Source organism: Hemicordylus capensis, chromosome 1 (assembly GCF_027244095.1).
Source record: "Hemicordylus capensis ecotype Gifberg chromosome 1, rHemCap1.1.pri, whole genome shotgun sequence".
NCBI lineage: Eukaryota > Metazoa > Chordata > Lepidosauria > Squamata > Cordylidae > Hemicordylus > Hemicordylus capensis.
The window spans coordinates 288,512,354-288,534,939 of NC_069657.1; the positions used below are offsets into that span (position 1 = coordinate 288,512,354).

Here is a 22,586-nt window from a genome sequence, read left to right on the forward strand (position 1 = left end):
TCCCTTACATCCTGAAATGAAAACACAAAGAAAATTCCCTTCACCAGCTGTACTTATCCAATGCAACCTATAACATCCAACTGAAAAACATCACAATTACAGTCCAGAAAAAGTGTCAGAAACAAAAAACAAGAATTACTGAGATTGAAAAAGGATCACCCCCCCCAATGTCAATATTTTGTTGAACCACCTTTTGCTTTAATAACAGCCTTGAGTCTGTTGGGATACTTCTCTATCAACCTTGCACATCTAGACGGAGCAATATTTGCCCACTCCTCCATACAGAACTGTTCAAGTTCAGTCACATTGGATGGTAGGTGTTGGTGGACTGCTATCTTCAAATCTCTCCACAGATTTTCTATGGGATTTAGGTCTGGGCTCTGACTGGGCCACATGAGGACGTTCACTTTTTTCTCCTTCAGCCACTGTGTGGTCAATTTTGCTGTGTGCTTCGGATCGTTGTCATGTTGAAAGGTGAATCTTCTGCCCATCCTCAACTGTCTGGCAGAGGGTAGCAGGTTTTCTTCCAGAATCTGATGGTATTTTGCCCCATCCATTTTTCCTTCTACCCTAATGAGAGCCCCAGTCCCTGAGGCAGAGAAACACCCCCACAACGGGATGCTGCCACCTCCATGCTTCACTGTAGGTATGGTGTGTTGTGGATGGTGAGCTGCGTTGGATTTACGCCAGGTGTACTGTTTGGTGTTGAGGCCAAATAGTTCAATCTTGGTCTCATCTGACCATAAGACCTTTTTCCATTTGGCATCAGAATCTTCAAGGTGCCTTCTGGCAAAGCTCAAACGAGCTTTAATGTGGCCTTTCTTGAGAAGTGGCTTTCTCCTTGCGACCCTCCCGAACAAGCCACATCTGTGGAGCACTCGTGAAATTGTTGTCACATGCACAGAACAACCACTCTTTGCCATGAAGTCCTTTAACTCCTTCAGAGTGGACATTGGCCTCTTGGTAACCTCTCTTACCAGTTTCCTCCTTGCTCTTCCATCCAGTTTGGAGGGCCGACCGGATCCAGGGAAGATAGCAGTCCACCAACACCTACCATCCAATGTGACTGAACTTGAACAGTTCTGTATGGAGGAGTGGGCAAATATTGCTCCGTCTAGATGTGCAAGGTTGATAGAGAAGTATCCCAACAGACTCAAGGCTGTTATTAAAGCAAAAGGTGGTTCAACAAAATATTGACATTGGGGGGGTGATCCTTTTTCAATCTCAGTAATTCTTGTTTTTTGTTTCTGACACTTTTTCTGGACTGTAATTGTGATGTTTTTCAGTTGGATGTTATAGGTTGCATTGGATAAGTACAGCTGGTGAAGGGAATTTTCTTTGTGTTTTCATTTCAGGATGTAAGGGAACCAGAATTTAAGGTCTATCAAAGGGGGTGATTCTTTCCTGTACCCACAGTATGCTCAGGAAGAATGCACGTCCCAAGGGACAATGTGCCTTTCATCCTGACATGCAAATCTGCAGTGGAGCAGGGAAACTAATGGCAAGTGGGGGGGGGCCTTCCACCCCACTTCCTTCTGGTCTCTGTCCTTGCCTCATCTTTGTTTATATCTCAGTCTTTTTACATTAGCCCACTCACCTACACTCTGCCCTTCTCCTTCATACTGCTGTCTTGCACTTTGCTCTTTTGATCTTTCTTTCTCTGACCTCTTCCCTCTTTCTGCCTTTAAAACTTCCTTCCTAATTAGGTTCTTTCTATCCTCTTGCTTCTATCAACAAAGCCATTTGCAGTTCCTGTTGGATTTGGGGTTGGTCTGCTGCTTAAGTCAAATGCAGGTTCACACAGGCCAGAACCTCAATTAGTCAAGTAGACCATGTTTGTATATTATAATGAAGATTAACACACAATACATCAAACACAAAATCTCTTAGGCTGCAATTCTACTAAACTCAGTATATATTTATTTCTGAAGAAATACGATTAGGCTGCATTAGCTAAGTGTCTTAATTCTTTATGCGTCTAGTAAGGTAAATTTCAGATTCGGCAAATATTTGTTCAGTGGATTGCAGTGATATGAAACACTTTCACATCTTCAAATCAAAGTAGAGAATCGAACAAACCTCATTCTGAGATACAATTACTTCAAACATTGATTCAACAACAGTCAAGCAGAAATGAGATCTGCTTAAAATGTGCCAGAGTTACACTGTTATTTTCAGATATACTGAGTACGAATTCCTAATGCAACAGAATTACAAATGCTTATGCTCACATTTTGCCTCATTTGATATTTATCTAAATTTCAGATTCAAATGCAGAGGAATTATACCTGGAACGTTGATTAGGATGACTGAAAAAGCTCCTTCTAATCTGTTGTTAAGAAACAGGAACAAAAGATCAGGAAAAAAATATTTCAGCAGTAACACTAGTGTAGTCTGAAACCAATTAGAAAAAGAATTATCAAGGGAAATGAAAAATACACAGCAAGCCAAAAAGGTTACCTCCTTAGCTTTTCTCAACTCACTCTTTTTTTGGGGTCTCCTTTATTAGAGTTAATCTTTTAAAGCTGTATCCTAGAAAACTAAATCAAAAGAAATAATTGATATTTTCTACTCTTTAAACTTTTTCACCTATCCTTTCAATTTCAGAGCTTTGAAAGATGATAATTCCTAATACTTGCATAATCCATTTCAAGTGTTCAATGTGCTTCACATATATTATGTGCATGAGGTCTATCTCTTATTGTTGTTGTAACTGCTATATTTTTCAGAGAGTAGAACATGAATCGAAAAACCAATTCAGAGAGATACTGTCTCTGAACCAGAAATAAACCCAAAACATTTTCTCTATTTTGTGATGGGCTCTGCTTCCCCCGAGTCATAATTGTGTGCTGGTAACTTCCAAGGCTCTGACAAAAAATTAAGTTGAATGCTGTTACCTCAGCACAACAGGCAAAAAACCCCAAAAGTAATTTTCAAAATATGCTAGCAAGTGTAGAGCAGAAACCCAGCTAAGTACCTTGGCTACCACCTGCCCAAAGCTGAAGCCAAGTCAAAACCCCGAAAGGACTTCCCACCTCTACCCCTCAAAATGTGCACTGTATTCTCTACTGTGAAACCCTAGCAGAAGCTATGGTGTTGGCAGCACTCCTGAATGTGCGCAAATACTCCAATGCACTGCAAAAAAAGTTTATTATTATTGGCATCAAGCTCATATCTCCATGTGATCCCCAGGTGCCACGCATGCCCACAAAGGGGATGGGTCATTCCAGAGGATGGGTAGTGGCGGGCAGGAGAAGGTAAGGTGATGAAACCTGAACTTTTTCAATACGAAAGCCCCATGTGGACACAACAAATGTGGGGGCGGATAGAGAGGCAGTCTGTCCTGATATCTCACTGTAGTGACTCTGGTTAGTGTTTATCACACTGCCTCACACAGTAAACTGATCTATATGGAAAATCTCCCAGTCTATTTAAACTTGTTTTCCTCTTCTTCTTGGCCTCCTTTCTTCTGTCCTCAACTCTCTCATTCCCACCATCTGCTGGTTTTTTGTTTGTTTGGTTTTTTGGCAGCCCCTTTCCCGCCAAACCACAAAAAATAAAAATAACATAGTCAGATCCAATGAATATGCTTTTAAAAAGCAGCACAAAACTTTGGGTTTGTGGCATACAACAAATTTCCACCCCAAATCTCATCCAAGCTGTTTTATGCCACACACCCAAAGTTTTGTGCTGCTTTTTTAAAGGATGTAACAGTCACTTCAAACTGCAGTTCCCAGGAAATGCTGGGGGGGGGGGATAAATGCCATATCCCTCCAAAACCTCTACCAGAGTTTTGAGCTAGCTTTGTGCCATGAGTCCCATAAGACTGCTTTTGAGTAACCTAATCTGCCTAGTTTCTCCTTTGACTATAAGGCTTTACACACAGTTTGTGTGCAGAGCTGAAAGAGGTTCAGCAGGGAGAATGGGCTTGACCTGCTCTCCCCGCAGACTATCAACCACCCCTCCCCAGCCAGGCAGATTGCTCACCAAAATGAGCGGCGGCTTTGCTCAGGCACTCCTGCGCCCAACCGTGGCTTGTCCAGCAGCTCCAGGGGTTAGGCGAAAGGAAGCGCCGCCATGCAGCGCACCGCCCTCTGGAGCCCCTATAATGCACCACATTAGTGTGAGTGCACAGTGCATTCCTGGGGTCTCCCCTCCCCAAGTATGTCCGCCGCGGCTGCAAGCAGCAGACGCACAGCCAAAAAACCCAGATTTATTTATTTAGCAAATGTATTGACCACCTGACTTCCTTAGACACGAGGCGGTTTACATAAATTAAAACAACAACGAAGGCAAGAACACTCACGGTCACAAACAGAGGCCCATCTCCAGATGCCACCTGCTCATTTGGCTGTGATTCAGGAACAGGCCTTCTCTGTAGTTGCTCCTGGGCTATGGAATGCGCTCCCTATAAATGGTCACGGGTTAACATCTTTACCAGTCTTTAAAAGAGCCCTTAAGAAACATTTTTAAAAGCCAGGCTTTTAGTAATCTTTGAAGGTTTTAGATTGTTTTAACAGTTTGTCTTTTTGTGTGTGTGTGTGTTTATTTTTGTGAACTACCTAGAGCCTTTGGAGTCAGGTGGTATACAAAATAAATAAATAAAATGTACTTATTTTCTGTTACATTAATGAGGATAGCTCTCCTTAGGGATGCTGGAAGACGACTTGGCTGAAACCATCACTATGGTCTTGCTTTTGCAGCTGAATAAGGAGTTTCCAGAGAAAGCCAAAAAGCAGAAAGGCATTTGTCAGAGCTCTGACGTGGCAAGTGTGATGTAAGGGGAACAGAGGCATGCAGAAGAGGATAATAATAACTTTATTTATTAGCCACCCCATAACATATTGGTTTTTGGGCAGCTCACAACAGAATAATGTATACAACCAGAACAAAAAACACACACAAAAAACAAAATGCAAAACACAAACATATTAAGAACTTAAAAAAACAAACCACTTTAGAAGTCTTGAGTGAACAGAAAGGTCTTCACTTAGTGTCTAAAAACAAAGTGATGGTGCTAAGTGATCCCCAGTGTATTCCCTAATGTCCACTGCTACGCCCATCAATTGAACATGGTAAAACAAGAGGCAACATCTTTAATCAAGGAAGTGAGGATGTTCTTTGACCTTTCAGGGTTCCCAGCATTGTTTGCCTGCAAGGCAAAAAGAAATGCAGTTCTGGAAGTGGATTTGAAGAAAAGACTTCCCAGATCATCTCAGACATATTGGAACTTCAACTTGCAAATGGGGAGTGTAGTGTATGAGAAGAGCCTTTATTGATGCCTGTTCCTGCAATGAGAAAGAAAAATAATAATAATATAAAATGAAAGGAATGCCCTCTGATGTCTTCTCACTGGTTTACCACTGCAATTAACATGTATAAAGTTTGCTACAGTTTTCAACAAGCTTTTGATCCATCACCACAGGGGACATAAGACTTCTATATGATACTAGATACTATGAGATACAATTCATTTTTATTTTCTAAAACAGTGATCAAGTTATTGAGCCAGGAAGCATCAATTTATTTCAGCAATGCTGATGAGAACAAAGTGAAATGTTATTCATCTTTTTCTGCCCATTGCACCTGAAGGAATTAAAAAGCACTTAGCATTCCATTTAAAAGTCTGACTCAACTGCAGATACTCAGGAGTTCAAATGAGGAAAAAGGATTGGTGCCCCAGCAGTCTTCCTTTTTCCCAGGGCCTCTTTAGGAGGGAACATCTTGAGTTGTGGTGTTTTGTCTCTCTTTCAGGCACCTGTGGATTGTGATTAACAACAGCAGCAGGTAAGCTGGCACACAATTCCAGTCTCATTGCTTGCCCCTTATTTAGAGAAGCTGCAGCATGGCACATGATTCTGCTGGCCAAGGTGGGCCAAATGTTGCCAACTGAAATGTCTCTCTGCCAGTCTTGCCTTTCGAATGCTGCCACAATACCAAGGCAAATTCCCACACAAACATCCCTAAAACATGTTTACCTCCAAGATACAAAGCAAATGCTCTGCAGCTGGGGCTTTTGTAAACATATTCCTCAACCTAATTTCTCATATGCCCAATTTATGCAGAAGCCGAAAGAAAGTAGATAAGCTGTTGGACAGAGACCAGAAACTGGCATCCTGCACAGCAGAGGTACGAACAGTATTTTGTTGTCTATGTAGCTCTCCATGTCAAATTGAGACCATCCTGTTCTACACAGTTCAAAAGAACAAGTTACTGTAACTAGTAAATACTCCTCAGACTCAGAGCTGTGTACATGCTTATTTTTATCCTCACAACAACCCTGTGAGGTAGATTAGGCTTAGAGATACATGACTGGCCCAGAGTCACCCAGTGAGTTTCATGGTTGAATGGTCTTCCCAGTCCTAGTCCAACACTCTAACCACAATGCTATTCTATGCTGGCTGTCTTCCATAAGATGCCGCCCCTCACATCGGCTTAGCATCCAATACAGATTTAACAAAACACAGATATTTCTCTCTCACATATCAATAGCAATAGCACTGCAGGATGCGGCTATGCATAACTTCTGGTGTTTTCTGGAACAGAAGTAAAGCAGGATACTCTGATATCTTCACTTCTCTTTGGATCCAAAGCTGCAACCGTCTGAAGCAGGTCAAAGTGAAGCAAAGTTGTCCAAAGCTTTAACCCAGTTTGGATTGTGTGTTTTTCTATTTTGCCTTTTTGCCACTGGCCAGGGAGGAAGTTCTTTAAAACTCTAATACTTATTTCAACACAATTCTTACACTATTATTCATTTCAGTTCCATTTCAGCTCAGTTCTTAAAGTCAGGCATCACAAATGTTAGTTAAAGTCTTAAAGTCAGGCATCACAAAAATTTAAACTTGCAGTGGAAACACGTCAGTGTTTAAATTCTGCTTCAAATATTGAACAAACTGTTCGCACTGTATACTAAACCTAGATCTTATCTGCCTTCCATCTCTTAACCTAATCAATTCCGAGGTTTTTTATATCTGCGCTATAAACCAACCTCTTTCAATCTATTTCTTATATGTCAGTCTATCAGGATTCCTGCAGTTCTTTGCTATTACTTCTGAGGATGTCAGTAAAATAGATATTAATATCTATGCTTTCTTGATATTGTAAGCATAACCTCCAACAATATCTTAATACCCAACAATATAATCCCAATTATTCTATTAATGATAAATTCTTTCCCAATATTTCTGAATTTCTTTACACTCCCACCATAGAAGAAAAAAGCCAGTTTGAGCTGTATTTCTAACATTTTACCCTTGATCCTAGATATGTTTTATTTAGCCAATCTATCAAGATAAATTATTTTGTTAAAAAAAAATCTTCACATATAGATTTTGCAGCATATGCTCTAAATGCTACTTGCCATTCTGCCTCTAATGCAGTATTCCACAACATTTTGGAGTACCTAATTTTAAAATACTCACTTTTAGATGTTTCCTCACTCACTTCTAATTTGCATAACTTTGGGGGGGGGAATCATTTTTATACAACTATATAAAAGTTATAACTTTATTTGATTCAAATTTAGATAGGCTTCCTATCAAATAGACATTTATCAGATAAAATTAGAAGAGCTCTTTCCTAATAGTGAGTTACTGTAATATTTATAAGATTAAGACAGCTTTTTTTGGAAGCTAAAAAAGCTTTTGATTTACTGAATATACAGTAAGGCTCTACACATGATCAGTGTGTAGAGCCTCATGGGATTATGCGGAGAGAGTAGGCATAGCCCGTTCTCCCCACAAACAAGCAGTTGCTTGTTGCTGGGTGGCTGGATCGGCTGCCCAAATGATCAGCTGCTTCAGTCGGGTGCTCCAGCGCCCAGCCATAGCTCCCTCGGGAGCTCCAGGAGTCAGGGGAAGGGGAGCACCACCACACCACCCCAGCAGCCCCAGGAAGGCACCATGCAAGTGCCCAGTACCTTCCTAAGGTCCCCTGTCCCCTCTCCCCACCACCCTGAGTGTGTCAGCCACAGCTGACACACGATCAAGCAAATGTTCAAGGGATCGCTCCATTAACCTCACTTAAAGGGAGGGTTTTTTTGGCGAGCTAGCCACCGCGGCTCACCTGGTGGTTCTCACAATGGGAGAAAACTGGGCTGGGCTCTCTTAGCCCGGTTTCCCCCCATCGTGAGAATAGCCTCAATATTTGCATGTACACAGAAATTTAATGTTGGTAGTCATTTTTTTAAAATGCTATAACAATATATACTAACCCAGTTGCCAGAATATAAGTTAATATAATGACGGGTGTTGTTGTTTTTTGACTCGGCACAGAAAGCAAGGTCTCCTACTGACTAGGAATTCAAATAAGTAACAATAATATAAATGGAATTAAAATTGGCTAACAGACTTAAGATAGCACTGTATGCAGATGGTGTAATTTTATAATTAACAAAACCAAGGTCTTCTGTGTCACGACTATTGGAACTGATAGAAGTTTTTGGAGCACTATCTTGATATAAAATGAATAAAGAAAAGCCTGAGTTATTCTGGTTCCACTTTTACATTTTATTGTTACCACAAGGAAAAAATATGAGATCAGAAAGACTGAAAAATATATAGTAGATTATTAGTAATAGCATTTAGTGTTATATATATTGTACCAGATTGGAAAAAGATGATGTTCTTTTACATTTTTAGTTTATGAGAGCAATTTGATTTGAGCATATGGCTTGGGCTGTCTTGCTTTGGATTTTCTTTTTTTAAATTAAGAACACAGGTTTGTATTTATCTCTTCAGCAAACCCTTATGTGCAGTCCACACAACCAGTAAGATTAATTTTGTACCATGGAATAAGAAATCTAGCATCAAAGCAACTATATCCTCACATAACCTACTGCTGGAGCCTTTCTGGACGGCAATTTACACTTGCTTCGCTGTGTATAGGCTTGGTGTACATTCGTATGAGCAGGGTCTTGACACAGGCTTGCATACGGGAACAGCAAGGTGCTGTTCACACTGCCACAGCCTGTATTTGTATCTTACCTGGACGTTTCGTGTTTACAGTGGTGTATGTGTCTGAGAGAATAGTAGCTGATTTTCCTTGTGTTGAGCAGTTTGCGGGCTTGCTCTGGTTTTTGCAAGGTGCCATTTGGAGGGGCCACACTGATACACCAAAGCATTCCTGTTAGTCACATGAATCTATCATACTATGTTTTGGACTTCCATTATTCTTTCAACTCTGCCTCTCAGCCTTTTAACCCGCCTTAACCGCCCCCCCCCCATTCTTGCACAAAGCTGACAGCATTCCTTTCATCATTTGTCGCTAGAATTGTGAGGCTTGCACAAGAATTATGCAATGCTCCCCCTGCTGGCGATCTTACACAAATTAACCAAGAAAATGTTTATGGTTTTTTTTAAGGATGGGAGGGAAAAGGTTGGTGCACGTCATCCTTTGCTACCTGCCCAAAGATTACCCTCTGCAACCCCATTGGCCAAAATGGGGCAAGAGAGGGACAGGGAGAGCATGCTGTACGAACAGTAATAGGAAAAGACATAAGAACCCATTGTCAAACTGCATAAGGGATGGGAATATGAATGGCCCCAGCTTTACTATGAACTATGCAATAATCTATTTATTTTCTTTATTTATGCTTCAAATACAATCATACAAAGTCATGAGATCTTACACCAGTTCCTCCCACGCTAAAGCTCGCACCAATACCATACAAGGTGGGCTGTGTAATAAATGCAGGTTATAAATGCATTCCATAGAGCTTGTAGCCATTAATTAGTTATAGAAGCTCTTTAGAGAGAGGCACAAATGTGGGGTGTTTTTTTTTTTAAGAACACCTTTATTTCCTTAATATTAGGGTTAGAATCATGTATAATGTACGCCAGTGAGACCTGGTGGAATCAGATTTGCATGGCTCACCTAGGTGACTTGCAGCCTCAACAAAAGCATATAATAATGCTGTGATCTTGAGCAAAGCACTTCTTTGCTATCCATAATTAGCAAGCAAACAAAGCAGTTGATGGATTCAGAGTAGTAAAACAATGCATGTCTAAACATCACTCCTTTCCTCCTTATCCCCATTCTTCATTTCAAATGTCTTTAACTGAACAAGGTTTCCTATATCCACATGGCACTATTTCACTTACCCTAGAGCTTAAGACATATACATTAACTGGCTGACATACAAACTAAATTAATTAAACAATACTACCCAGGAGTTACTCTAAAGCACTACTTAAGCCATTAAATGACTCTATTCATTTTCCCTTGCTGGCCCCTATACACGAAACACTCTCCCTAAACATGTGATGCCAGACTTTTCACCGTTGCAGGAATCCCTCTGTTGAAACTCTGAACGATTGACATGTGGCAGGAGCAGTTAGGACATTCAGGAGCTAAGGACATTCATATTTTAAATATGACTTTTTACATTGTTGTTGGGTAAAGCTTGTAATACTACAGTCAGATATTTTACTTATCTTTAGCAATTATAAATAAATATTACAATTATATCATAGTGTTCAGAGTAGTGGAATCTGTAGTGCTCGAATAGTTTTCAACATCCTCCTCAAACTTCTCCTTTTCTGGACAGTTTTAGACTTGTCCCCTTAATATAAAATAAAAGGAATGTGGATTGTTTTAAATTGTGATCCGCATTTTTTTCTTTCAAGTTTTATTATATTAACATTTGAAAGCAAGCATCTAGTTGTCTTGTTTTTTGCAGTACTGCTTGAAGACATGATAATAAACTTTTTAAATAAAATTATTTGCTCACACTAGTCCTTCTCAAGATAACTTTCCCCACTTTTTAATTTTAGTATATATTATTTTAGTATCTTTGGGAGCAGAAACCTTTCTTATTTTGCCTATAACACTCTACAGCACTATACATCATCTTCTTCATAAAAAACAGCTTAGAATATCACCTATATGCTGAGTCTCCTTTTTTGGAGGTTTTGCATCTTTTAACATCCTAAGCACTTGTTTGTTTGTTTTTTGGTCCATCATTACATTTCCATAGCAGAAAACCTCATTCATTTTTAGCTGAACAGAGCTATAAGCCCTAGAGGTCCTCTCCATATGCACGAGTCTTTTTGTTTCATTCCATATCAAAATAAAAAGCCTCATAGCCAGAGGATGCTAGTATGCAGCTAAACCCACAAGCAAAACCCCAAATAAACTCTTATTTGAAAGTTAATAAAAGGCTGCAGTGCTGGTTACTGGGATGTACACAGGAATGAAATCCAAGGTAACTTGACTTCAAGTTTATTTAGTTAGTTAGTTAGATTTATATGTCACCCTACTCCCATAGGACTCAGGGCGGGTTACAAGTTCGTTTATGATTGCAACATTTACACAATATCATGTTTTATTCCAACGTTTGGATGCTCATGAAACACAGCCATAAAGCTGTGTTCCATTACATGCGATTATTTATTTATTTATTTATTTATTTTTTAAACTGCTTGGTTTTCCACTCAGGAAACGCAGAGTGACTGTTTTCTTTTATGCCGACACAGAAATTCATGAGAATTTCTGAACCAGTTACTCTCCTCCAGAGACGCCCGCAAAAGAAACCCCATCTCAGCTCTCTCCAGTACTTCAAAACCGGCGACGTTCGCCTGCCAAAAGGTCTCCAAAATAAACACGCTCAATCATTCTATTATACATATTCCATTTCCCCCTGCAAATCTCGCGAGGGTTACGCCGTTACGAAAATCTTCCCATGGGGGCGGAACCCTAATGTATATTTTTCCTGTCCCCACTTCCATCCAGTAGGGTAGATTGTGGCGAGAAAGACCGAAAGCTTTCCTCCAAGAGATCACGTCCAAAGAAGAGAAAACAACACTTCCGGATTCTAATTGAACACGCGGAACGGCAATCTCTAATAAAAAGCAGTAGGACTATAGAGTTGGAAGATGGAGCGGCTCCCACGTTCTGCCTTGTGGTGTGGCCCTGCTCTGTTCAAACTGAAACCGGAAATTACCGTTGGGTTCCTCCTCTGCCCTTCGTATCTCTATGCTTTCCTTAGATTCTTCTGCTCACGATGGAATTCCCAGCGCCTGTCCCGGTCGGAGTTACTAGAATCTTGACGGTAATTCATTTAGGCATGCATGGATGGGTTTCTCTCCCTTGATTCTTTCTTATTGGCAAGGGAAGAGTGGTGCTTGCTATTGTTTAATAGGGAAAGTCGACCTGTCAGCGCAGGAGAAGTGAGGCGGCGGAAGTGTTTAGTGATCTGCCAATGCGAGCTCTACTGTCCTGTCTCCGCAACTTGCTTGCAGTAAAAGCGAAAACTGGCCAGCAGCTTCAGTCTCAGAGGAGACAAGAAAGGATAATCAGGAGGGAAATTGTTCTGCGAGCGTTAAAGCTCATCTGTGTGCAAATACTACTATGAATAATCTGCATACAGTGCTATCTTAAGTCTTAAGTCTGTTAGCCAATTTTAATTCCATGTATATTATTGTTACTTATTTGAATTCCTAGTCAGTAGGAGACCTTGCTTTCTGTGCCGAGTCAAAAAAACAAAAACACCCGTCATTATATTAACTTATATTCTGGCAATTGGGTTAGTATATATTGTATACCCCTCTTCAACCAAAGTGCTCAAAGCGATTTACTTAGGAAAATAAATAATACATGAATAAAGACGTCTCTGAAACCCCTCCTCATACAGTCCACTAGTGGTTTGTAACCCTATTTCCTTTTTTTTGCAGTTTAGGATTTATATCTGTGTAGGGGAGCAATTGTGAAATTAAGGATTTCAGTTTGACACTCTGTCTGTACATGTGCAGCACAATTTTATTCTGTTTATTTGGTAGTTAGTTCCACAGTGTTCATTGGAGCTTACTCCCAGAAAAGTATGCATAGAATGGCAATCTCATCTCACTTATATTTAAAATATTAGGGTATGCTAGGTTAAACACATACTTTGGTCCTGTGCTTATGGATTGGGGTTGTATGTTAAAAATCAGCCTGCAGCTAGTGGGAGCCTGTTCCATCATGCAGTTCCGGTGTGGCTCAGACCTCCTGCAGTGGCAATTTCCCGTGGAAGGGAACTCCCATTGTTGCCAAGATGGAGTACAACCTTTTCTGTATCCTCTGTCCCACAAATTGTTGCATCCAGGGCTGTCCCTGGGAACTGGGGGCAAATTAGCATGTGTAGGGCCTCGTGGGGAGGTGGTTGTGGAAGAGTGTGCACATGCAACCTGCATGGGGCCTGCCTCCTCCCTCCTGCATGTCTCCTCCCAGCTGCAAGGAGAAAGTACACAGCCGCACACATGGTGGGGAGTGGCAACCACTTGGGGGATGGGAAGAAAGCTTGTGCAGCTGCAGAGGTGGGAGGGAGGAGTCTCCTCCCCAGGGCCGGCTCAAGGGTCAAGGGTAGCCCCGGCGAAGCCCGCTAGTGTGCCCCACATGGCCCAGCCGGTTGCCTTGCCTCTGCCGCCCGCCTGTGCACCCTCCTAGTCACATCTGGCAGTGGGCAGGAGGGTCAGTGCTGGGTAGGCAATGTGGAGTGAGTGCCTGCCCTCCTTGCTGCTGCCTCTACCTGCTGCTTTGCAGGGGTAAGGTGGGCAGTGGGGAATGCTCGCCTGCTCTCCTTGCTGCCATTGCCTCCAAATCACCGTGCAAGTGGCAGGTGGAGATGGGAGCGAGCATTCCCCATCGCCCACCCATCAACCTCACAGCCACCACCGAAAAGTGGCAGCGGCAGCAAGGAAGGCAGGCAAGCACTCCCTGGCGCCTGCCTCCTGGCCTGCTGTGGCCGGGAGGGCGAGCAAAGGGGGCAGGGGGAGACAACCGTGGGTCCCATGTGACCCAGGCAGTTGCAGCCCCTGCAAGCTTTGCATGCTAAGTGAACGCTTAGCCGGCCCTGAAAATATTGGAAATGTCTTCATAATACAGAAGCTGGATACCATCCTGCAGGGCTTTTCCTATGGGGGCGCAGGGCTAGGGGTGAATCAACATGTGTGAGGCCTTATGGGGAGGTGGCTGTGGGGAAGGGTACACATTCACCTGAAGATGGTTGGAGGAAGGAGTCTCCTCCCCAGGGGCAGCCCATGGGTCAAACCCCACCCCACCCCCGGAGAAGTCCACCTGGGCGCCTCCATCAGTCCTTGTTGTTTGCCGGGCACCTCTGGGTGGCCCACCCACCACTCCATCACACACCAGGGTCTCCTCCTGGCCACAGCAGGTGGTGGGCAGGAGGTTGGATACTGTGGAGTGTGCACCTGCCTTGCTTGCCACTGCTGCCTCTACAGGAAGCTTCTTCCCAAGTGGGCATTCTCCCACCCCTGCAGCCCAGCACTCAGAAGCAGCAGCTGCCGTTCGGAAGTGTGCAAGCCGGGCCTGGACTCTGAGGAACTTTCATCACCCTCCTCTGGCGGGAGAGAGTGCCCAGATCTCCTCCAAGTCCCGGGCCTGGGCTGTACATGCCTCCGTGCGGCCGCTGCTCAGGGGACAGGGTCAAGGGGGAAAGCACACCCAGCTGCAGATGGAGGGAGGAGGGGAGAGTGCATGTGCAGCCCGCAGGGGTAGATGCACTGCCGCTGCTAGGCTGCCAGCAGGGGGTAGGTTGGGGTGGGTGGGAGAGTGTGCATGCATGGCCTGGGGAAGCGCGGGGATGGAGGCAACTGCCCCGGTCTCCCCACCCAAAGGACGTGCTTGGTTCTGTCTCCTATTTTGCTCCAATCGCCCTTTTTGAGTCTATGCACACCCACAGGCCTGAGTTAAATCTAATGCTACACCAGGGGTGAGGCAACTTGGCTCTCCAGCAATCGTTGAACTGCAGCTCTCATCACCCCTCACTATTGGCCACTGTGGCTGGGGATGATGGGAGTTGTAGTTCAACAACAGCTAGAGGGCCGTGTTTGCCCGCCCCTGTGCTTAACCATGGCTTCAGCGCTGGCTCCAGAGGCCTGTGCACTGCTGCCCATGCTCCCGGATGCTGACGACAGTGTCAAAAGGTGCAGCGGTGCTGCCTCCTTTGCATGCCACCTCTGCACTTCTCTGCCACCATGGGATGGGAAGAAGGTCCTTTCCTGCCTTGCTGCCAAACCTGTAGCCAGGAGCAGCAGACAGGTGAGGCAACTCCTAGGCGGTGGAGAACAGGGCGGGATGCTAACACTTGCTACCACCTCACCTCTCCTCCTGGACGAGGTGCCCCTGAATGGTTTAGCACGATATGAATAATCCAAAGAGAATTGCACTCTGGTGCAAACCTTTTAGTTTGATCCTCTGGTTCCTCAGGTAAGGTAACAAATCGCAGTTCCCCGAGTTCAAGTGTAATGTGGAACTGTGGTATGTTCTTCAAGGGAATGCTATCGTTCTTCTTCTCTTGCACAGAAGGGAGGGCATTCACAGAGCACTCAACTGTGGTTTAATATGTTGTCTGAATGGAACCACAGAGTAAGGGATGTAATCCATAATATTGTAAGTATTCTTACTATGGCTGATTATGATTGGATATAGATAAAATTAATTCTAATCCCAATCTTTTTTATCCTTAGCATAGGCTTGGAATGCAACACAGTTCCTTTTATTACAGCCGCTTGAGCAGTCATCCCAACTCCACTACTACTACTACTACTACTACTATTTATATACCGCTTTTAAACAAAAGTTTCCAAAGCGATTTACATAGAAAAATAAATAAATAGTTCAGATGGCTCCCTGTCCCTAAAGGGCTCACAGTCTAAAAAGAAACATAAGGTAGACACCAACAGCAGCCACAGGAGGGATGCTGTGTTGGGGTTGGATAGGGCCAGTTGCTCTCCCCCTGCTAAATATAAGAGAATCACCACGTTAAGAGGTGCCTCTTTCCTCATTTAGCAGGGGTTAGCAGTACCTGCTAGCCAGTAACATTTCTTGCAAATTAGTATACTTGAATTCCCGCTCATCATCATTAGGAAGGTTAAAACAAATGTAGTGTCTTGTCATACATGCTTTCAAATAATCTCTTTGTGCCTTCTGCTAAAATAAACCAGCTTAAGAAAGACAACACAAAGAACTTTCCAAAGAGGTTTATTTCTTACCACTTGGGGAAATAAAGGTAAATCCCAGAGCAGAGTCTGAATGCAGATGATACAGCCACCTTGCTGAAGCTAAGCAGGTCTAGGTCTGGTTAGGGCCTGGATGAGAGACTGCCTGGGAATCCCATATATGCTGCCTTGAGCTCTATGATGGAAAAAAGGGTGGGGTATTATTATTATTGTTTATTATTTATTACATTTATAAACCGCCCCATCCAGAGGCATCCAGATAACTTTTAAAAAGACATAAAACTTTAAAAAGACATAAAACCTTAAAATTAAGGGTATAAATTTAATAAAGGCAAATGTAGCCACCTTTCATGTTTTTAATGTTATTCTTGTTTGACTGCAATGAAGCCATTTTTCTTTCTTGTTTATTTTACAATCAGTATATGAAAAATAACACAATCCATTACTGCAATTAGGATAGAAGAACAGATTTTTGTAATAGTGTTTTCTCCTGGTTTTTTTCCAATAGGACACAGACTGGTCTGAGCCATGGATAATAGGTCTTGTAGTTTTCCATGTTGTCTGCTTATTTCTCACTTACCTTTCATTCCGGCATTATCGCCTGCAAATAGGGCATTTTCTCTCCATCAGTGAGTATTACATGAAGTAATTTCATGAAATTTTTTCCTCTCTGTTTAAGTAAGTTTGGACGCTACCCAAAGTGGTGAATCTAGTCATCCTTTTTCTTTCTCTGTAATATTACTAACAGCAAAAACATATGCATGTTGACTCAGAAATATGTCTTCAGTGGGAGATACTCGCCAGAAATTTGGTATGATTGCTTAAGATTGTAGTTCAGGGACTGCAACTGTGTGTTGTGTATTGCTGTACAATGTCTGCTAAAGATAACAAAAGCAACTCACCTCTTTCGATAACCCAGAGGTTTTTTTTTAAGTGCCTGAATATCACTGATTATCTAATAGGACAAAATTGGAACTCTTTAAAGTTTTAATTGGTTTCTTTCTCCTCCCTACTTCCTACCTGCCCTACCAACTGCATGCTGAGAGTGAGAAAATTATTCCACGTTGTTGTGAGACTCTTGAAATTTGACTTTAGCATGAGGGAAGCTCAGTGGTACAGCATGTGGAAGGTCCCAAGTTCAGTTCCTCACATCTCCTGGTAGGGCAGGAAAAGACCCCTGAATGAAACCATGACGAACCACGGCCCGTCAGCACAGACAGTACAGACTTAGATGGATCAGTGATCTTATTTAATATAAGGCAGTTGCATATGTTCTTGTTGTATATTTTATATATTTGCTTTATGACTACAAGCTATCTGGTGTGAATATGAGGAGTTTGGATAAACACAGTTTTACTAGCTAGCCAAATTAATATGCAGAAGTTAAAATACAAAGTATGAACAAAAATGGCATTGTACCCCCCCCCCCAAAAGCACAGCAGTTCCAAACCTACTGTTCTGTGATTAATATCTCAAGTATATAGCTATCCTTCTTTTGGAGATGCCATTTAAGTCTGGGGCCTTATGGACTAGCACATCCTTTGCCAAAGCTATGGGCCTCCTAGGTAATGTTTGGGGAGCAATGATCTGATCATGGTTTCATATATTAGACACATCTTCAATTATTTAATGATTTTAAGATCTCACTTGGCTTCTTTATTGTAGTGCTCCTGGTGTTTTGTGCAGAATATATCAATGAAGTGGCAGCTGAAAACTGGAGGTAATTACATTAATTTTTCACATTTCCATATTTAACTACTGTAACCTTGCACTATTCAATCTTTTTTTCTCCTTTTGTACCATTCAGAAATGTCTTTTGGATATATATTTCTATATTTATATTTATATCCCACTCTTCCTCCAAGGAGCTCAGAGCGGTATACATGGTTTTATTTATCCTCACAACAACCATATGAGGTAGGTTAGGTTAAGAGATAAGTGACTGGCCCAGTGAGTTTCATGGCTGAATGGAGATTTGAACTCAAGTCTCCCAGTCTTAGTCCAATGCTCTAATCACTTCATGACGTTTTGCTATTTATGTATTCGTACACATATGCCAAAGGTTCCCAGCAAGGGGGTACTCGTATCCTAAGAGCACTTGAAGGGTGCTCTGGATACCGAGAGCACTCCTGCCTCCCCTTGCTCTAGCTGGCTGTGTGCTGAAGTTCAGAGTACCCTGTCCTTAGCCTGACTGCCAGTGCTAATGTTCTGAAGCCTCCCATTGAAATTAATAAGACAAATGAACTTGTGCCATTAATTTCAGTAAGACTGCTTATCAGTAACTTAGTGAGGCAGTGACTGTAGCCAGTGACTGTAGTAGCCTGTCTCCCTAACTGTAACACTTAAAGTGTGTGTGTGTGTGTGTGTGCACATAATGTGTGGACACACACATTATGAGATGGGTTACTCCAATCACTGGCTCACATCCAGGTTAATTACTCATAAGCGGTCTTATTGAAATTAATGGGACCAGGGACGTAGCAAGGTTGGAGTGGGCCCAGAGACAAGATTTTAAAGTGCCCCCCCCTTCACTGAAGCTCAGCTCATGAAGTAAAGAAATCTTAAATGAGGCTGAATAGTGGTAACAAAAAGTATAGTTAGTTAGAGAGAGAGAGAGAAAGAGAGAGAGAGAGAGAAAGAACACCTACTTGCCACAATAGGACATCATCCTAAATTATTTTTAAAAGGGTTTTGTAAATTGTGGACGATGCAAGTCATTTAATGGTACTAGAGAAAAACATGCTGTTCTTGTAACTCCAGGTCTTAACACTCACATCAGTTTCAGAGGATGAATACAACTGAAGGAAGCCCGGGCGGCTGTGCGGCTGGGGAAGTCAGTCATGTGACTTGTCTCTGCCCCCCCCCCAAGGCAGTGGGCCCCCAGACAACAGTCTCCCCTTGCCCTATTATAGTTACACCCCTGAATGGGACCAAGTATCTCTTTGTACTTGAACAGATATTTGCGACAGAAGTGGTACACTTGTTAAAAATGGTTGGGAATCCCTGGTATAAGCCAAAAATACCTTGGACACCTGCCAGAGTTAAGCATTTCAGCCTTCAGTCTTGTACACACTTACCTAGGACTAAGACCCATAAAAACCACTAAGATTTCCTTTTTGGTGAACATGTATAGGATTGTGCTATTGAAGTCCCACTGATTTCAGTGGCAGAGTTGAGTGCATGCCTAATCTAACATTTAAAGCCTTCCGAATTCAAAGTATTTAACCTTGGCTGGCTCGTGGCCCTTATGTTTAGTATTCTATGTATTTTTCTGTTTGGAACAAAGTTGTTCTAAGTTATTAGAATAAAAATAGTAATGTGCTGTGCTTTTAAAAAAGCTATTCTAAAGAAATGAATGTTTATGACCTAGAAAAGGAGTAGCATTTTCCTCTTGTTATTTCTTATGCCAAATACAACATTTTGCAAAATTAGAACTCCTGATAGAGAATACTGACACTGAACAGCAGGAGTATTGCAAGTATGTTTCCAGATGCATGTTAATTCAAGGGTTCTCACAGCTCTCGTAGCTGAGTTGAGCCAAATGCTGTGGGAGATAGCAAGGTGCAAGTGGCAAGGAGCAGGTGTTAATTATTACTTACTTTGGGGGGTGGGTTGGGGGAGTTTTCAAACTGGAGTATCTAAAATTGAGCTCTGGAATAAAGTGACACAATTTCTGATGGCATCAAGTACCTGTGTCTTCAAATTGCTTTGTGATTATTGATGCGCCCTGCCTTTTAAATGAGCTTCCGTACAGAATACATACTTTATTTACTTTGATGCCACATTTTGTGGCATATGAAACTGTAACCTGGGAAGGTATATTTAGTTTCCCAGAGGAGGTGCATTATGTCAGAGTTCTGGAGACATTCCTGCATTGCACTTATTACAGGATCACGCTGCATTTCCGTGCATCAGATAGTTTGGGGGTAAAAATATTATCTCCTGCAAGAGGCCTGCAGAAAACGAAGGGGATCTCTTTGAAGTCCTTGGCAAACAACTGATTAATTTTAATACTGTAGGTTGCACTCCGTCCAGCAACCTGTATCTCATCTAGCCAGAGCAACTTCAGTTCAATGAAAGTATAGGATTGTATGTGGTTCTTCTATCAAATTTATTTTCTATTTCATTCTTTTTTCTTTTTTTATTCTCTTTTATTTTGTAGGTTGTTCTCTAAACACCAGTACTTTGATTCCAGAGGAATGTTCATCTCCTTAGTGTTCTCAACACCATTGCTTCTGAATGGTATTGTCATAGTGGTGAGTGCTAATTTGTCACCTTAGAAATGTGTGTATGTGTAATCAAGGTGCACCTCACATTTCAATATGTTTCATTTGCTTTGCTTCTCCTTTCCAGATTGCTTGGGTTTCTAAAATGTTGAATGTAATGACAGAACTAAAGGCAGCACAGCAAAGAAGGAAAGCAAGAAGAGAAAATAAGAAAACGGAATGAATCCTATTTTGTCCTTCTGTAATAATGTACTTGGAAGCTGTCATACTATCCATAATATGCGGCACCCATAATAACACTAAGGCAGACAGAAGATGTTCCACTCTTGCATGGAGGCGGTGGGGGGTGACCTTTACCAACCCCTCCTTCTCAAGGAGCCCCCGTGCTCCTTGAAAGAGCAAATGTTGCCCCTCCCCTGTTGAATGTGTTCTGTTAATGCAGGGGTCCCAAATCTGCGGCCCTCCAGATGCTGCTGAACTACAATTCCCATCACTCCCAGCTACAACCTTTTGTGGCTGTGGTGATGAGAATTGTAGTTCAGCAGCATCTGGAGGGCCGCAGATTGGGGACCCCTGTGTTAATGGAAGTGTGACATGGATGCTGCCCACCTTGATGATGGGAGGGGTCAGATTTTGGGCTCTCACTGATAAGTCATTCCAAATTAGGCTGTTGGTCACTATATAAACTAATTTGTTCTGAGCCACTAGTAAAGCACATGGTTTGATATGGTGAATTTGAGATTTCCTGTATATGAACTAAATATGCTTTAACAGTGTAGTTATTGAGGGGTTGATCCTTCATTCAAGTTAATGATGGACTCTTTGCAGTAACTGTGCCAAAATGCTAATCGGATACGCAATATTTTAAAGTTATTATTATTGCCATAGCTCTTCCATTTCCTACCAGTTGATGTTAAACCTGAAGCACATGGGTGCTCTTTCACAAAAATGGCTAACTGCATGGCAGCCACACCAGTATTTCCATTATGGCAACTATTCTACAACTATAACTCATAAATTGGACCTTGATATATCATTTTGCTATGTAAAGCAACAGAAGCTGTGACTCTAAGCATATTTGTTTGAATGATAGTTTCTTGAACTTCCTGGATCCCCACCCCCACCCCCATGCACTTGTATCTGTTGTGTAAATTAACATTGTATATTATTGTATGTGGAATTACATCTGTTTTTACAATTGCTTTTTTCCTTTGTGTGTTAGAACTTTACACACACACACACACACACTTAACTTAGATGTAGGTGTGGATGAGAGGTGGCATGGATCAGACAGAACACCATGCATTAGGTGCCCAAGTCTCAGGTACACATACGCTTTCCTTTTTTTCCCTTCTTTTTTTTTTTTTTTGAAGCAAACATCTAGGTTAATCCCAGTTTCCAGGGCAAGTTAATCCCAGTTTCCAGGGCAAGTGAAAACCATAGTTTGCCTTAAAGCAGGGAGGGCATCACTACATATGAACCCAATAGGTCCAGACATTCACTTAATGCCAGTCCATGATTTGGCATTATGTCCTAAGGAGATTAGAAACCTAACCAAATGAGAAGAGGCTTGGTACTCAAATCTTTGTTTTATTTATTTATTTATTTATTTATTTATTTATTTATTTATTTATTTATTTTTGATTTCTATACCGCCCTTCCAAAAGTGGCTCAGGGCGGTTTACATAGAGAAATATTAAATAAATAAGATGGATCTCTGTCCCCAAATCTAAAAAGAAGCATGAGATAGACACCAGCAAAAGTCACTGGAGGGATACTGTGCTGGGGGTGGAAAGGGCCAGTTACTCTCCCCCTGCTAAACAAAGAGAATCACCACATTAACAGGTGCCTCTTTGCCCAGTTAGCAGGGGCTGCCCTGCATTGTTGAACTGGCTTGAGATTTGGTGGCAAGCTAAACATTTTTGAATGTGTTTAAAAACCTTTTTTCTTTTCAGAGTCATGGAATCATACAAAGTAGTTATGAAATAGAATGCTCTAATTCTTAGGATAAACTAAACTGTGTCTTAGCATATTATAAAAGGAACATAGGAGCAGCCCTAGTTTGCTGGGTTTCCTTTCCAAACCTTCCAGGTAAAAGCACAGATACAGAACCCAGGCTTGCAGGGCAAGCTAACCTGGGCAGGGCTGCTTGTGTGCATAGCCCTCTAGTCTAATTACACCACACACTTGGAGGCAAACACTAGATTTATTCCTCAGAACAACTTGCGTACAGGGAAAGCTTTAATCTTAGGGCAGGCTAAGGATCCTTTTGTCTAATGTTCTTCCTGCCAGGTGTTGTAGTGCAGAGCGTGTGGAATTTTCTGTCTTATTGCTCTAATGTACCGGCAGGGCGGGGAGGTGAGGTGAATGTATGCCATTTGTGAATTTATCTAACCAGACATTG

The 22,586-nt window shown here is 42.1% G+C and overlaps 1 protein-coding gene across 10 annotated transcripts in view; it reads left to right on the forward strand.

Annotated features, from left to right (window-relative positions):
• The window catches only part of TMEM18 (transmembrane protein 18), a 55,838-nt gene extending 34,458 nt beyond the window's left edge, over positions 1–21,380 (forward strand). For 3 of the 10 annotated variants that reach the window (XM_053286046.1, XM_053286047.1, XM_053286048.1), the window contains 8 exons: positions 2,266–2,455; positions 3,193–3,257; positions 5,755–5,787; positions 6,066–6,129; positions 16,465–16,585; positions 17,622–17,676; positions 20,119–20,212; positions 20,310–21,380. In XM_053286046.1, coding sequence (XP_053142021.1) covers positions 2,429–2,455; positions 3,193–3,257; positions 5,755–5,787; positions 6,066–6,129; positions 16,465–16,585; positions 17,622–17,676; positions 20,119–20,212; positions 20,310–20,405 — 555 coding nt within the window. In that variant the 5' untranslated portion in view covers positions 2,266–2,428 and the 3' untranslated portion in view covers positions 20,406–21,380. Of the gene's footprint in view, positions 1–2,265; positions 2,456–3,190; positions 3,258–5,754; positions 5,788–6,065; positions 6,130–11,730; positions 12,050–16,464; positions 16,586–17,621; positions 17,677–20,118; positions 20,213–20,309 lie in introns of those variants that run through there. The other 7 variants (XM_053286050.1, XM_053286051.1, XM_053286055.1 and 4 more) reach the window with 5 other exon arrangements.
• Positions 21,381–22,586: the final 1,206 nt, after the last annotated feature.